This window comes from Triturus cristatus, chromosome 8 (assembly GCF_964204655.1).
Source record: "Triturus cristatus chromosome 8, aTriCri1.1, whole genome shotgun sequence".
Taxonomy (NCBI): Eukaryota; Metazoa; Chordata; class Amphibia; order Caudata; family Salamandridae; genus Triturus; species Triturus cristatus.
This window is the reverse complement of record NC_140591.1, coordinates 271,356,321-271,374,652: the sequence shown is the minus strand read 5'-3', so window position 1 is coordinate 271,374,652 and position 18,332 is coordinate 271,356,321. Positions and strand designations below refer to the sequence as shown.

At 40.7% G+C, this 18,332-nt stretch overlaps 1 protein-coding gene across 1 annotated transcript in view; it reads left to right on the top strand.

Moving 5' to 3' along the window:
- CWF19L2 (CWF19 like cell cycle control factor 2) overlaps positions 1–18,332 on the top strand; it is a 926,849-nt gene that overhangs the window by 505,713 nt on the left and 402,804 nt on the right. The window contains exon 12 of the mRNA XM_085621485.1: positions 5,320–5,457. Coding sequence (XP_085477611.1) covers positions 5,320–5,457 — 138 coding nt within the window. The remainder of the gene's footprint in view (positions 1–5,319; positions 5,458–18,332) is intronic.

Here is an 18,332-nt window from a genome sequence, read left to right as displayed (position 1 = left end):
GGTTTTCATTGCTAGAGGATACCCTAGGAAATGGCTTATGGTGTGGGGAGCATGGAACCGATATAGAGGTGACATCTGTCTTCCGCCTGATCCGCAGATTGACGCTGACACTCTTGATACCCCTTGATCTACTTAATATTATAACTGTAACGAATTTTGTATAATTTTCAAAGTCACTGTAAGAGATGAAGTTGCCTCCTTGTACTCAATTGATGTGCCTTTGCCGAACTGTTCATTAAAAAGAAATTTAAAAAAAAATTAAAAAAATAAACCACATCTCTAGTTCTCCAACCATTGGTCCGATTTGGCCATTGCAAGCAATTGCAACGATATCTGATCTTTATGAGACCAGTGAACCACTCTCATTTGCCTTTCTCCAAGATAAACATGGCCTCCCCAATATGGACTTCTATAACTTTCTCAGTATCAAAGTGAAAATCTCTAAAATGGGCCATATTCATTTCTCTCCCCTACTGCAAACACTTCAACAAATACAATCGAGGGAACATACTGCCTCACACCTCTACATACCCTCACCACCTCAAAAACCTCATGCCTCACATCGCTAATGCAGAAATCAGCATCCTACTTCTTATCTAAGAGCATGGTCCCTCCGAACACAGCCACCTAGAGTAAGATCACACTTACTTCAACATAAACTGATCCCTTCTCTGACCCAAACCAAGTTCTTTGCTGCATATTTTCTTTCCTGGACTCCTGCGAAACCATTCCACCTTACACTTAAGGATGGCAACACCTACTGGGCATTTGACTCATCCCCTGGAGATGAAGAACATGTTCTTCTCCTGCTATTTCTTACATTCATACTAGCAAGACATCGCCAAACAATTACAAACAATTTTCAAAACAAATATTCCGCTGTCCTTTCCACTCATCATACTAGGACCACATCTGGCAGATCCCTCAGTGGACCACCCTGACGCAGATCTCTCCCTACTTGACCTATTACTCACCACCGCTAATAAAGTTATACTTATCGATTGGAAGTCTACCAATAACGTATCATATCACACTAGGTGGGCCTGGGTAACCTACCTGAGAAACACACATATAAACCGATCTAATACTAAAGGCTGCCCTGTAACCTCCCAACGTATTTGGGATAAGCTAGACGCCTTTATGCGTAATTCACCATCCTAGAGGGAACTCCTTCACTTTTATCACCAAACACAGGTTGCACCACTGCAATCTCTGGGGGTGCTAAACCTCCTTTCTCACACACATGACTCCTCCTCCCCGCTCTGTCCATCCCCTCTCTTATCAAACATCACACTAGAATTACGCCTGAGATATGCGCAAAATGTACACTCAGCTGACTTTCTGTCTTCCATCTCAATTTTAGCGCAGTTCGCTCCTCAGCCTGTATCCTCTTCACTCGCTCGTGATCTACTCCAAACTACAACCCCTTGCCTTCATATTTCTACAACTAATGTAAGACTACGATCATATTTGTCACCAGATATAATGTCCTACTGTTGTGCATGTCTTGGAGATGCTATTGATTCTTGACTTGTTCATTTTATTTCTACCCGTCTTGCTTTATTATTATGTACTGTTTGTTCTTGATTACAAAAAAATAACATTTTTGAACAAAAAAAAGAAATCATCCCATTATTTCCTCAGCAACTTGAATTCCCTTCCGATTGCCCTACCCTTTTAACTACGTATTTTAAAACCTCTTCCTCAAATCGTGAGGGCCCTTCATACCAAAGGTATAACTTTGAGGGCTATCAAATGAAACCTTATCTCTCTAACCACCTCTCCTCGCCATGACCTCCTCTGCATCAAGGAAAACATATAGGCGCTCATCTGATGTCCACTCTATCTTACTATGTTCAGTCTGATTCTTCTCCAGATTTTTTTATTCTGGAAGGTACATTTTCTGCATCTCTACTACTAACATTTTTCAATTATTCTCTCATTTTGATCTTCCACTGTCTGTCGGTTCTGTTGAGGGGTGTTTGGAACTCTGAAATCCACAAACTCTGCCTGAAAATGATGCACTCTGCTGATATCCAATTGTGCTTTCTGTTGTGGGTCCATGGGAGCCATCCGATTCGCTGTATCAGATTTCATGTTTCACCTCACCTAGTCTCAGATGAATTCAAAAACGTCAGTGCAAATATGACTTTCTGTGGCTATCCTTCACTCCCTTCGGGATACTTCTAATCCATACATTGTTTAGGCTTGAGCATGTTTCTGGATCCTCAGACTTCTATTGTAGTACAGTCTTGTTCTTCCAGTGATACTATTTGTCTAACAAATGTGTGCCCTATAAATCAGTAATCAGTGGATTCCTTCAGGAGCACAGTCTTTCTTCCACCTGTGCAACATCTTGTTTGACCTCTTTCAGGGTTTACCATACATGTGCTCTAAACACTGTGAAATCCTTTTTCAGGTCTTGAAATGTAGATTCCATAAACTCCCTTGTGTCCTGGAACGCCTGGGCAGATGACTCCGGCAACTGGTGTCGTCTCCTTGTTTCTTCTGTACCTGTGTCTTAATCGGTGGTGTTTTTGATAGCATGTCACTTACTGTGGCTCCCTTTCTCACTTTTGCATTCACCGAGTCCGGTGCCACTCATTGCCAGGCAACCTACAGTTGCTGTATGTCACTCTGAATGTCCCCCTCTGGTCTCTTCAGAACTCTCAAGTTTATTAATAACAAAAGAGGGAATGAGGGACTGCCATCTCGGTGCGATCTATCTCATCAAGTCCTGCTTAAGGATTCTATGCTCCTGGTTGTCACACTTTTATTTCCCCCATTCCAACTGACTGCAGCACCCCTGGCTCCAGGTGCCTCAGCATAATATATCATTCCGTTCGGGCCTTCCCATCAAGGAGCCTCGAGTGTCACTCCTGTGTGTCCACTTGACTCTTCTCTGAACAAAAGTGTTCAATGATGTATCCCCGATGATACAGTTCAGATCCTCACCTCAGATGCTTATTGAGGCTCAACTTCATGGCCCCAGGTGGAGCCCAACAACAGGGTGTCTTTTCTACTTCATAGGTTCCTTAAGGTCTCTCCCTTTCCCTTCATCCACTTCTTACCATGTCTCTGTCGTCATGTGCTTTAATGTCTGAAAACCATCCGTTGTCACCTAAGAAATCTCCAAATTGTGTCCTTTCAACAATCCTGTTGGCCTGCACTGTGGCAGAGGATCACACTGCAGTTAGGCAGCAGGTCACTCCATTTGTCTGCCCTTGCCTGCACCCTCCTCTCCAGCTGATGAATTCACCCCTGCAGTTTCCCTGCCTCTTTAGAGCTGATGCCTCAGCCTACAACTCGGCAGGCCCATTCCTTCCCTATGCTCGCTGCTTCCAGTGTTGTGCCCGTTACTCTCGGGCGCAGTCCATTGCACCGTATCTGCTTCCCTGGGCATGGTATTATTGCACGGCCTGTCACTTTTGCCTTGTGGAAAACCGATTTCTCAGCCCTATTGTAGTTGAAATCTTTCGTTTGGCACACTGTCCTCTGCATGGAGATGGCGACCCTCTGCACTCGCTCCTTAGAATCGTGGCTAATCTGCACCCACAGGTAAGTTACCGTCTCCCTGTCACTTTCACTATAGTGCTGAGACTAGCTTAGCAGGTCCCCCAAAAATCCTGTCCCTTTGGGTGTAGACTTTCCATTATTAACTTAAATGGGGCAATATTTTTCTAAACAATATTTAGGGCACATTGTGTGAGAGGATATTATGACAACAAAATCTGGTTCTTAATGGACAATACAGTATATTTAAAATTAAATTGGGCAAAGTGGACTGTCTTTGTATATATATCTACTGCAAAAGCAGTAGGATGTAGAATTTGCACAAGATTACTCATCTGATCCATTCTGGTAAGACTGTTGAAAAATGCCTGCGGAACTCCAGTTTGTATTACAATAAACACTTCTCTTTGTGAATCCACAATATTATAAATACGTTTCCCTACTGTGGCTGATTTCTGAAACTCTTTTAAAAGGCAAAAATCCAGTGACGCAACAAAGCACAGACCGGTGCAATTACGAGAACCAGTGCAAACAAACGAAAGTTTTGTCTACTTCCAGCATTGAAGGAATTTCTTAGAATGTCTGTAAATGCTGTGGTTTTGTTCTCCCATACGTTTGGCAGTCTGTATATGTTAGCCCATTTTGTAAGCTACACGACTGGAGGTTGAAGATGGGGCATCAAGCATATTTACCAGTCTTGCAATTGAAGTTTTCCACTTTTTCCAAGCTAATTATTGATTTCATTTCTGTACAGTGTAAATACCTAGTTTCCTGCAGTTGTGCACTTTCCTCAAATTCACCCTACTCATTGCCCCCCTGTCCCCCCCACTAAAATGTCTAGGCTGCCTTAGCCCCTCACAAACAAGGGTGTCAGTGGGCTGTTATTCAAAATGTCTTTGCTAAATCTAAATGCAGATGATGAAACTGGTTGTTCCAAATGTGCTTTTCCAAGATGTCAGAGAGCGATAACTGGCCATATCTTGTCCTAGTGCATTAGAAGTTCCTAATTAACGCTTTCCTGATTGAAATGAGAAAGAAATCATCTCATAGCGCCAAGCATGGTGTTTTGGCATAGGACCATGCCCTTGTGGTGTGTCTATTGGTGCGCTTTGCATTCTCCAAGTACCAAGACTACATGTCCTGCTTCTCAGTACCAAAATATGGATCAGGAAAGACAGAGAAAATACTGATAGGTTAGCAAACTGTGATGGGAGTCATTTAGGATGGTGACTGACACTAATCCTTTATACTTTGAAAGATTAGATGTGTTTTATCGATTTGAAATGCTTTAGCTTTAAAACAACTGCAAGACATCCGAGGTTTGTAATGGGGAGAATTCATTATCAATACAGACTACCTCCTGGTCTCAGCACAGAATCAAGGGTTTCAGTGCGCTTCAGTAGTTGCGCCAGGCCTCATAGCACTGGGGATCACTGGGTCGTCTTTCTAGAGCTTCTTTTTGCAGTTCTTAAGCTCCACCCCTGCAGATGATATGCAGTACCTGTTTTATACCAAGCTCTGCCAGTTGCCTGTTTAGCCCTCACATTGTAGGTTTTTGCCATTATGTGTGTAGTCACTTTTTCGGTGAAGGGTGACTACTGCTAGATTCTTTAAATACATGGACAGCTTTCATTTTAGCTATCTAAGAAGCATCCTTTGAGAGGATTGCCAGCTGATTCGAAAGAGAATTTATCATTTGTGTTCAAGAAATTAGAATTCCTAATGTTGCTTTTAAGAAGAAGCCCCTTACATACTGTTTTAAAACAATTTCCAATCCAAATAATGTTTTTATTTTTACCTGTCAAGGTTGAAACTCATGAGGGCAAAGAAAGGGTGCGGTACTTTAAGGATGATGACAATCAGAGCCTTCAAGATCTGGTCAGAAAAGAAAAGATGGGTACAGCCGAGGATCAAAACAAGCTCTTCATGCGAATGGCTTCTAAGGTAAAATGCAAAATATTGCTATCTGCTTTTTTAGATGTATCTCTTAACCTTCTTTTTTTACATGCACCATGAGCCTTATTAATTTTTAAATGAGACCAAGAACCAGTATAAGACTTTTAACAGTAGCTACTTAACTTTCTGCACTCAATGGTGTTGCCTGGCTCATCCTTAAAACTTCAAATAGCTCCTTACATATATGCAAATTATTTACTTCCCTCCAACCACATAGCATTTCCCATTCAATATAATGCCAAAGTAATGTACTGATACAACTTCACTGAAGTCTGTGCTACTGACATATAGAAAATCAATTCCTATATATTTAGCATGCTTTTTAGCAACATTCTTTCATAGCATGAACCGTATAACGTATCTAAATATAGATTTCTCTCATAACTTTAAGGGGTATCACAAAATGTGTTCATATTTTATATGCGTTTCTGTAGCGTGGAATGTAATTTGATAAGGTATTGTGTTTATGTGCGTTTCATTTAAACTTAAAGATGAAAGATAAAAAACTATTTTTAGAATTCAACTAACTTAAAGTAATCCATTGGCGGCTGTTGCCTTTACAAGCTAAAGTATTTGGAAATGTAAAGTGAAAATCTGCAGTGTGGCAAGCCTGTTTGACAAAATGCCATACTGTATCTGAATGTGTGTGCTTGTTCAATTCCTCTGTTCTAACTTGCTGCTCCTCTGCTGAGCTGCATTTCAACCTACAGCCACAGTTGCCACCATGCCTGTGGCCTCACTGTGGTGTTAAGCACTACCACATATTGCTTGTGAGTTCCCCCACTCCCAGTGTCCCATCAGTGGTGGAGTTGTGGTGCTGTGAAGTGACCTTGCTCCTTGTGTCTTTGGCCCTTTGGTGGACTGCGTCTGAGCTTCCTTGTAGCTTTGGGCTCAAATCAGTACTGAGTTGAGTCTGAGCTGCTGACTCACTGAGCAATCACCCAATTGTTCCTGAGGATATTTTGTGACTAATTGCTCCGCTCAGAGGGATTTTATGCTCTGATGTATTTAAGAGAGAGCTGCCAGGGACGGATAAGGTAGTCTGATCAAACGAGATCGACCACACCCACTGCTTTATTGTTGTTTTAATATTTTTGTGGTGTTTTAGCCCGCTCCCCACTTTACAATTGGTATATTGTTACACTGGTATATCTGATTTAATCTTATACAACAGAATCAGTTCATGATTAGCAGATGTAACATATTTGTGTATTCCTGGTGTACTACTGGGAGATTTGCGCCGATTTGCCGTACTGCCTGTACGGTTGCTTTACATTTGCGCTTCTGCTACTAACACCAGTGACTCCCAATATATCTTTCTGATTGCACCAATATTGTAAGATTCCCATAACCCACTATCCTACATATCCAATTACCCATTATTTTGCAATTAACCGGGAGTTGATCGAGTGGCAAAATCAATAATTTATGGCTATTTGTAATCTGTGCACATGGATACTAGTACCAAGAAGGTCATTGAGAATTTATAATAACCTGATAATCTCATTACCAAAAGCATGTAGCCCGACTAAAGCAGAAAAAACCCTGAAATTAAAGTTGCTTGATACTTCTACGCTGAGCCCCACAAGTATGCATAGAAAACTGAATCAGACTCAAAATGTGACGACAAAGTTCATTGCGGATTTCTTTTCTGCTGGTGCAAGACTAACTAATTACTAGCCGCGGGAACATGTGCCTTGAGTACTACACCAACACAGACGGGCTGCAATAGAAAGGCTGGACACACTAACAAGGACTCAGGGTAGTCTATCTTTTGCACCCATTGTATTCATTGTAGTAATAATTCAGATCTTGGATTCCATTTCCAATAATTAGCTCTTCCATGGTCTACAACTATACCCTCCTAGACATCCCCGTCCTTGTATATCATACAAGAAGGGGGTTACACAAGGACCTCAAATCTTGGGAGGCTATTATTGGTAAATCACTGCAAGAAACTATCATGGGCATTATCCAAGCGGATGATGGCATTCTACTGATGACTTTGACTTCTTGAGTATACAATATGTGACTACTTCGCTGTGCAATCAGAAGCTCTAAATCATTTGCCAAGGGTCAATGCAGTGGTAGACTCTGTGCAACCTACTGCAGAAATATCACATAGTGTGAACTTGGAAACCTCAGATCAGAGTACAAAGCGTAAAAATAAAAGGACAATACTTGAGGCTATACTCAATAACCAGAACGAACCTGGTGGGAGAACAAACAAGTTACTATGCGTTGAGGTACAACAGACTAGTTTTTGCTCACTAGTAAGAAAAAGAACGAAGGGAAGAATAACATTGTGTACTCCCTAAAAAAGCTCTCCACCGAAGTGGATTTGGATGTGGGACTAACCACAGACTCACTATTTCTAGCTAACTTCATCAATTGAACCAAAGGAAAAAACAAGATAGTGAGAAAACCGGTGTACCCAATTTATACCCATAAAGAATGTAGTTCACTGGAAAGTATCAAACAAAAAAGAATTTGTGAAAGACAGTAGCAAAAAAGATATGTGCAAGGATGAATATACTGTGGAAAGCAAAGGGAAGATCCTGCAAGCGCAGTATAGCACTTACAAAAATAGATGTAGATGTCACTGAAAAGACACCCCCCCAACTTAAGCCGTCTAGCTCCAGTGTTCTGTCTCATTGTAGTTTCTGCAAATTCAAGACCAGATCCCTAACTATTAAAATAGTGGTTTAACTTTTTTGCTAGCTGGTGCCTTTCCCAAATTAGCAGTATTAATATTTTAATTTGCACCTTTTTTTCCAGAGGACAGCTAAGCCTGCCACTGTGAAAATATCTTTTAGGGTCTTGTCCCTGTAGCGACATGTTAACCAGCTGCAGCTCACCCATAAGGGGTACCAGGGCGTAGACCAGAGGCGCAACTAGAGCCCAATTTCGGTGGGGGGAGTACGGGGGGGGTTTATAATTCTCTCAGCAATAGGCAGAGTGGAGATGCAGGAACGGGTGAAAAAACAACAAAGCCTCGTTAACAAGTAAATGGTCTTTTAAAGACCTGTGAAGTATTCAGGCACGGCTGCAATAAGACGGACACCAGACCAACCAGCCCGCAACAGCTCAAGAACTGTCTGTGTGGGCCCGCGAAGCTGTCTCAGCCCGGCTGATACACACGATGGGGGGCTGAAGCCTTTTGAGCCCTATGAGCGTTGCACACCTGGTGTGGACCTACCAAGCGTGCAAAAGATTTTTCGTTTCCAAATTGAAGTGCAGCATCATGCCAGCAGCAAAGGGGACTCCATTGTTCCTTTGAAATGCGCCTGTGTCAGGCCGTAGCTTCTTCAGCCCACCCCACACATTTGCAATAAATAGTGGACATAAAGTACTGGCCACGGCAGTGCAGCATGTCTGCAACTGAGGTTTCGGTGGGGCTTAACGTTCTTCATCCCCATATCCTATCAGAAGCCAGGATACAGAAGGATAACCCATCTCCAGCCCTATTCTGGCATATGATAGAGCAGAAGTTCGTTTTCTGGGCCAGGACAAGCAAAAGCTATCAGTCATGACGCGTTTCCTTGTTCATTGTGGCGTCCGTTGGAGACAGAATCTCAGAGAAATGATCATGCAGAAGTTAGTCATATCTCCCAAGGTAAAATATCATTAATAGCGTGTGTGTGCGTGCATGGTTGTGTGTATATGTGTTTGATTGTGTATGTGTGTGCATGGCTGTGAGTATGTGTGCCTAGGCCGGTTCTAGGCTTTTTTAGGGGTCCTGGGCACAAGGGGAATGTGCGAGGACCCTCTAATTTGCATAGACGACCCCTTCAGGGCTGTTTGCATCTAAATAGATGCCTCCTGCTCCTAAAGCTGCAGCTCCTCCCTCTCAGCCACCTACAAGCACCTCTTAACAGGTCATCAAGGGCTGAAGGTGTGAGGGTTGCTTATCTCCATACTGCCAAGGAGCTAAACAGCAGGGCAATAGCCATCTCGCTGTGCCTCTGCGTGGGTGGGGGGTGTACGCATAATTACAGTGACAAACCTGAGTTTGCAACGGTGAATGGGGAGGGGGGCCCCCTCCACTCGGATTCCCCTTGCTACACCATAGCAGTGAGGCCAGGGGAGGGGGCCTCCTAAGGTGACGCACTTGCAAGGTGGCACCTTTCATGCCGTGGTCTCACTGTTGCATTGGTACGGGGCCCCACGTTGGAGGGCTGACTACGGGGCCCTGGGCAGCTGCACATGCATAGTGCCAGCCCTGTGTGTGCCTGTGCAACACATGACTGTGAGTGCAAGTGTGCATGACTGTGACTGTTTGTATATAGTCACCTACATACTTGCTCTTGAATGAGCGGCATCTTTTAATGTACGCTTCAGTATGGAAAATCGGCTGAGCAAATGCCACCGCATCGAACTATTGTTTCAAAGAAAGCAACTCCATGAACACACACAGCTAATTATTTTGCAGAGGCTTTGTAGCGGGACTCCGCTGAAGATGCATTGTTTTTTTGTTTTGGGAATAAACTAACATGCAAAGCAATTATTTTCTTCTTTTGGGTGGAGGGAACGTTTTTCAGACTGCACATTCTTTTCGTTTATTCATGCATTCAAAATCACGCCGTAATAAAACCTTACCTTGTTTACTGGTAACCATGTTTCAGATTAGGCTAGGATTTGAAAACCTAATGCATTTTGGGAGATGTAGTTCTGGGTCACTTCAAATAAACTAATTGGCCTAAAGTACCAGATAAGAATGGTTGGGAACAAAAGTCAAGGGATAGAAACAGAACTTGCATAGCCCTGGGTTATTGCAAAAGCACAGATTCTACTAAGGCTCCACCCCACCTCCTTACCTCTTTGCTTCATTTAGCCCGAGGTATTTGGTTATCCTGCCTTTCACACATGCGCATTATTGTGGGTGGAGAAATGCCCTAGGATCATGAAGCCAGCAAGGGGTGAAAGAAAGACTACTACCAGCTCCAGAATGTTGGGCAGTTAGGGGCATGGCCAGCTACCAATCACATATACCGATCTCTCCCATTTTCAGACACTGCTTTTCTGTGCAAAAATATTTTAGACATATGAGTCATATGCCATAGAGCAAAATCTATTTCTCCATTACATATTACACATGGAGCAGAAATGGCGGAAATACATTTGCTCTGTATTATGTACACCAGTGCAAGGTTTCTGTGATACAACATCAAAGCTCTATATATTGTGACCGTAAAATTGGGGTGAACGGATCTTTAAAATATTGTAACTGAACATACAACTGTGGAGATCATTATCATGAAGAAGGGGAACATCAAGTAGACAAAAAGGGGAAGATAATCTCTCAAAGCAGAATAATTGAGTGAGAAAATGTAAAAGCTCCCTCAAGGTATTGAAGGAATAGAAAGGCCTTGGGCTTTTTTCTAGTGATAACAATGAGGATGCCATGGACAAAATGGGGAGGGAAGAATTTCAGGTTGAGGTGCATAAATCTCTGACAGAAAATGAGAGTGTTGGTTTGGTTCTTTGAGCATATATCTATTTTTGTTTTTTAGTTTAAAAAAAATAATGTTATTGGAGAAATAAAAAGTATAGATATACAATAAGCATTATATAATCATATAAATAAATGATTAAGCATTAAATAGAACTTGTTCAAGTAAAGATGTCAGGTATACATGACTAGGGTGGAATGCCGGAGCAAAACAATAGTAATATAATTCTTAAAATACTGTAATCTTGATAAAATATACAAAAATGACATGAACAGATGTATAATCGTATGTTGCTAAGTTGAGGAATGTCATGGAGGTTGGGCAACTTCTTGCTGAATGGGAGTTTGGGAGAAAGAGTGCTTAGCACTGACCTCAATGTATCTTGTGACAGGTGACCATAAATGTAAGTGTTTTGCAGCTAAATGTATAAGAGGGACAAAAGCCGTATCCAGTCTATGATTACAACATACTGCATACCACCAGACTTGAAAGGATAGCGTAGTAAGATCATTCCAGTTTTTGGTAATTATTGAAAGGCAACTGCTAACAACAGATCTACAATCCTAATATTATGAATACAATTGTCCCAGGTGGGTTATAGGCTTCCTAAAAATAAGTGGACGATGGAGAAAGCGACTTTAGAACCAAAGATTAAGTTAATTTGAGACCAGACATTTTTCCAGGAAGTGTGCACATGCGGACATGTAAAGAGCAAGTGTTTCAGATCAGCAGAAGAGGAGGAACAGTCCAACGGGTATCCGGAATATCAGAATGTCTCCTATGTAAAATAACCGGATGTAATAAAAGTCTACTGTAAATAAAAAATAGTGTTTGGCGCTCTGAAGGATTTTCTAATTTTGGACCATATTTTGTTCCAAAAGGAAATTGGCCAGTCTGCCTCAAGATCCTCCTCCCACTTCCCAAGATAATTCTACTTTAGTCTTCTGTCAATATGTGGGTTACGAAGGCAGGTGTAAATAATAGAAGCTCTGAGGAATGAATATAAAAAGTGTGTAAAAAAATTAACAGGGTAGGGAGTGGGATGGCTAAAAGATAAAACTTGAGCATGTGCAGTGGAGACGGCTTGTTTTAGAAGAGTGTACTTGGATTGTTAAGAGTGTGGAAGGTCAAAAAGCTGGCTAGCCTGTGAAAAAGTTATCATTTTATTTTGAAAAAAAAGTTGATGTGTCCAAATTAAACCTTTGTGTCTCCATGATTTCCAATAAAAGGGCTTGCCACGGATCCGTATAAAATTATTGTGCCATAATGTAGAATTAAGAAAAGATTTTAAATCTGGGGGTGGTAACGTTGGATTAAATTCTAGAAGTTTGCAGGAGTGTTTGAGAATAGGGGTAGATATAGATTGTGGTTTACGGGTGAAGGAAAGATATTCCTTAAAGGAGAGCGAAATGAACTTTCAAGGTCCACCCACAAAGGACAATCCAGCTGAGATTCAGAAAGCCATGTCGAAGACTGACGAAGTAAGAAAGCTTTGTGATAGGTGGGAAAGTCAGGAAAGTTAACCCCACCTTCGACTTTGGTTTTGTCAATCTCTATAATGACATGTGAGACTTTTTATTGTTCCTTAAGGATGATGATAATATAGAGTTAATTTTTGTTAAAAGTTTTGAGGGGCTAGGTACTGGAATATTAGAGATTGTATATAATACAATAGGAGAGAGCATCATTATAATGGTATCCAAACGACCCCACCATGATAGATATAATTAAGGCTCCCTGTTATCCGTTTTTACTGATATTTACAGATAAATACAGACAGAAAACATTTATTTTGTTGTCTGTATTTATTTTTAAATGTGAATAAAAACAAAAATTGGGTTGATTTTTGAGTAATTCTAAATACTGTCTACCATGACTGCCAGGCTGTGAGGATTGGTCAGTAATGGGGCTAAAAAAGAAACAAATTTTAGTAAAGAGGTTTTAACATCAGTAGAAATGCACAAGGTTAATACTGAAATTTGCATATTTTCTTATAAGTGCATTGAGTCATCTTCTGCGGGTGCTTACAGCACTGAAACCTAGTAGTTATTCAAGTATGAGTGCATATTTACCGGTTAAATAAATGTGGAAATATACTAATTCAGCTTCATTTTTCCACAAAACCAAAAATAAATATGGATAAATACAGATAAAAGTAGCAAAAAATAAATATGGATAAATACAGACAGAAATGTCCCAAAAATAAATACCATAAAACCGGGAGCCCTAGATATATTGGGTGCCATTTGGTCGTGAATGTGGAAATTCTCTTTATACACTTCTCCATACATAGAGAAAGCGTTGCTGGAATTGAAGGGGCAAAATATAACTCGTAAGTATTCTATGTGCTTAGAATTCCAAGTTAAATTTGAGATAGTGAAATCTTCTTTGAAGGTATACTTGGTCAAAGGTAGTATTTCGCATTTATCTTTATTTAGTTTATAGCCAGAAACAGAAGCAAAGAGCTCGACCTCTTGTAGGAAGGTAGGGACAGAGGATTGCGGATTGGAGATAAATATAAATATTTCATTGGCGTTTGCTGCCAATTACATTTTTTGTTATTAACATCAAACCCATCTATATCCTTGTTTTGACGAATTATAGACAAGAAGGGTTCTAAAGCTAGATTGAAAAGGAATCGGGACAACGGACAGCCTTGCCGAACACCTCCCAAGTCAAAATAGGGGGATGTGTTACTGTTTAAATAAACGGTCGATCGAGAATTTGAGTATAAAAGCAAAATCAAAGATATAATCTTTGGGCCAAAACCAAACCATTTAAGCACTTGAAAGAGATAGGACCAACTGACACAACCGAACACCTTCTCCGCGTCCAAGGCCACAGCTGCTAGTGAATTAGATATATGAGAAGATTTAGATAAAATATCGAAAAACAGACAAGTATTATCTGAGATGAGGCGTCCTTTAATGAATCCGGATTGCTCTGTGCCTAGTAATTGAGGGAGATTCGATTCCAGACGCATGGCTAAAGCCTTAGAGAAAGTTTTGTAATCAATATTGAACAGCGAAATAGGTCTATAATTTTTGCTATTTTTTAAATCCTTCCCCTCCTTAGGAATTAAACAAATTAGTGCTTCTAAAACAGAGCTAGAGGATTCACCTGATTGCGAAAAAAATTATTAAAAAAGGGTATGTAACTTGGGAAGAAGTAGTGGTGCAAAATGTGTGAAAACATTCCACTGTAAACCCGTCCGGACCTGGGGCCTTATCTTTCTTGAGTGTTTGTAGAGTAATGAGGAGTTCTTGTTGTGAGATGTCAAATTCTAAAGGGGTGAAATCTATTTGGGTGTCAAAGGAACGTTGAATGCCTAAAAGGAACTGAGAGATATCAAGGTCCGAGGTTATGGTTTCTGGCGTGCATAATGCTTTGTAAAAAAAGGAGAAATTCATTTAATATTTCTGAATCCCTAAACCTTAATGTATTTTGCTTATCCAAAATAGATTCAATGTCAAGCTTATTATTTTTAACTTTTAAATAATTTGCCAAAAGTTTACCAGCTTTGTTCTGGCCACTATAAAATTTTGCACTGGACTTTAACAATAAAGTGAAGCATTATCAGTCGACTCCTTGTTGAATTAAAGCTTTGCCTTAAAGAGCTGGTATAAACAGTCCTTGGATTTCGAAGAATAATAGGAATGCTCCAATCTCTTTATTCCCGCTAAAAGATCTCTTGTAATTTCACGTGAAATTCTCAGTTTTTTAGCTATAAAACCAATATTAAAATCTCTGGCGGCTGCTTTAAATGCATCCCAAACAACGGAGAATGGCAAAGTATCAGTCTGATTTAAAGAAAAATATTCATTAAGAAGGGGGGAAAAAAAGAGGAATTAAACTTTGAATCTAAGAGTAAAGAGTTATTAAAACGCCATCTCCTGGGCATATTAGATTTTGGCAGTAAATCCAATTGAATAGAAATTGGAGCACAATCGGATATTCGAATGGACCCAATATCTACATCTCTTAAAGATTGAGATATTATGTGATACGAAAAAGTGGTCAATTCGAGACTGTGATTGATGTGCCGAAGAGTAAAAAGTATATTCCCTTGTGACGGGATTGCATATTCTTCAAGCATCTATAAGCTTATATTGCTGTAAGATATCAAGAAATATTTGATGTGCTTTGTGCGGTTTAAAGGAGACCAATAAATTGCGATCTATAAAAGGATCAACTACTTAATTGCAGTCTCCAGCAAGAATAAAATTATCATCAATGCAAGACTAGATTTGTTGGGCTAGAGATAACCTAAAAGGGGGGTCACCGTTAGTGGAAGCATACACATTAAGCAAAGAAACCGGAGCATTCCCAATTTGCAATTTAGTATATAACCATCTTCCATCATCATCGGATAACTGAGAAAGTAATTTAACAGAAATCGATTTACGACAGAGAGTCACTACACCATTTCGTTTGCAGTCTCCTGTTGAGAAAAAAGTCTCCTTACCAGATCTTTTACAGTTTTAAAGTTTCAGTTGCCACTAAATGAGACTCTTCTATAAGAGCTATATCAGCTTCCAGTTTATATAGATGTGTTAAAACACATTCTCGTTTAATGGGAGAATTCAGATCTCTGACATTCCATGACACAATTTTCATGGAGAGAACGACAAGACTGTACAAGAAGGATAATGGCCTAGGCAAACCATCCAAAAACATAGAACAACTTTTATATCAACCCAATCATGTGCATATGTAATATGATTATAGGTGAATTTTAAAAAGAAAGAATTCAAGCACAAACGTGAAATATTAAACCAGATAAAGAAGAAGAGACAGAAGACAAATATAAAGGAAAGACAAAGAAAGAATGAAACAAAGACAGAAAAAAGTACAACAGTAGAAAAAGTACAATATACTTAAGAGTATCGTAGGGGGAAATAAAAACGAAAAAAGGGATAGAGATGAGACAAGCAATGCAAGAAGAACAAAAACAAAGAACGTACCTAATAATCCAATTAGAGATGGAGAGGAGAGACCACTTGGGATAGATGACATGCCCAAGCATGACGAAGGGGAAGGCGAGGGAAGGCCGCAGCTCACAGAACAAGGGAAAGAACATACAGGAACAAACATGGACGGACCTGCAAGGGAAGGAAAAATAGTTAATCATAAGGAACAACCAGGCTATATTTAACAATAAATCTGGTAAAGCAACACCAAAGTAATCAACATCACTTCGAGAACAAAAACATAACTGTCCAATTCAAAAAGCAAAAGTCTAGGAAGTTCCCGCCACTCTACACAGCCAGAGATGAAGAGGCTCCAGAGAAATCCATTGTTTCTATCTTGCAGGAATGAATAACCTTTTCAGTCTAATTGGGTCTTCATAGTTTGTAGTTTTATTCTTATAGGTGACTTTAAATAGGCATGGGTGTAAAAGACCATAACGAGCTCCAAGGGATCTGAGTTCTGATCCCAAATTGAGAAATTCTTTACGTCTGTTAGCTGAATTTTTAGCGTAGTCTTGAGAAAAATATAAATTGTTGCCAGACCAAATGATGTACTTGGTTGATTTAACTGCTGAAACTACTTTAAGTAAGTCGGTATACTCTAAAAATGATAAAATAACACCTCTAGGACGCCATGGAGTAGTAGAAGGAACTTGTTGACGTTCCAGCTGGTGAGCACGTTGAATATTGAGAGAAGTTTCTGCTGGCATATTCAGAACCCTTGGAATTAAAGTTTTGAAAAAAGCAAGAAGGTCATTGTCTTCCGTGCCCTCCGGCAGCCCACAGATGTGGAGATTATTTCAACTATTTCTACTTTCAAGGTCTTCCACTTGTCTCTGGAGTGAAGCGACTTGCGATTAAAGAGTGGTGACCTTCACTCCAGTGAGTCCAAGTGAAGACAGATTGTGTTCTACCACAGTTAGTCTCTCATCCATCTTTGACCAATTATCAGTGAGAAATTGCACTTTGGCATTGGTTTCCTCCATATTTGGTCGTAGTGAGCTTATTTCTTCCAGCAACATGTCTAAAGAGACAGGAGAGGATGGTTTTGGAGGAGATGGTGTATCTTTTTTTAGGCGTTTTGTGGAGGCTTTTCCTGCAGCAACAGGAGCCGGTATCGAAGAGGAGGTGCCCTTAGATATAGAGACCAGAGAGTCCTCCGTTGTAGAGAATTTCGTAAAAATTGTAGAGTTTTTGATAAACGACTGAGTGGAACGAGCCAAGGAAGGACTCACCCTTTTCAACCTTCCCATAAAAAATAATTGCAAAGTCTCTGAAACAGCCAAGAAGGAAGCAGGACTGAGCCAGCACACAAACTTTAGAATAGGTTATAAGTACAGGCAATGGTCATAGCAGGAATAGGTACCAGACAGATAAATCACTTAGCTGAGGGGATATGATTGCCGCATTTTTACAGAGGAGCTGAATAAATAATAAAGTGAAGGACAAACGCCATCCCAGACAGGCAAAAAGAAATAGCAATATCCCAGTAGAATTAAAAATAAACACTCACCAGTGTTTCCTCAGCGGCATCGCATCGATGTGGAGAGCCGATCCTCTCACAAAATGGCAGCCGTCATTTGTCTGAGAGAGGATGTGGCTCAAACACAGCAGAGGCTGCAGGGCAAGCCAGCGGTCGTAGAATAGATAAAAATCACCTCTGGCGCTTCCGAAGTTCATGCATCCGCTTCCGACGGTCAGTCCATGAGGAGAAACGGCACAAAACTGCAGCTGAACCGCACCGCCCCGGGGAGAGTCACTCAGGCGCCGCCAGCTTCCACTGGCGCTGAGCCACACCCCCAACCATATATCTATTTTCACCTTCAGAATTGTTTGAATCTCCTAAGAGTTTAATGAGCCTTATTAAACTACAAATTCATAAGCCCTAAATTCGCAAAGCAACATGGAGGTAATGCTGGTTCCACTTGGCTCTTCCAGTAGCACTATTCACCTTTTCATGCTCTTCCCGGACAGTACAAACCTGGTTTTCTGAAAATATCTAAAGGGCAGGAGATATTTGGTAAAGCTTTGTGGCACGAGGAAAAGGCCAAGCGACATGTTGAAAAGACTATGTGTAACAAGGAAGAAGCTTTTGGGGCACATGAAAACGTTTTTTTTTTTAGGTCTTGCCTAGCATTGCAGCGCTTGCGCTACTCGCTCTGCGAGGCATATTGTAGTAGGGTATGTTTTAGAAGTGGAGTGAAAGCCCCGCCCATATTTTATATTGGCTGGCTTCATCGTTCATGGTAAACGCTGGCTTCCGATTGATAGTGAGGCTTCTTAGTCCCTCCGTGTTACCACCCTGTCTCCTTTTGTGACCGCCCATCAGGACTGGATCTTTTACTTGCGGCGTTATACTGTCTCCTTCATTTACTCAGTAAGCACCATGTTTTTTCATTCTGCTTTGGCAATGGGGACAACTTGTTTTATAAAGCGCATA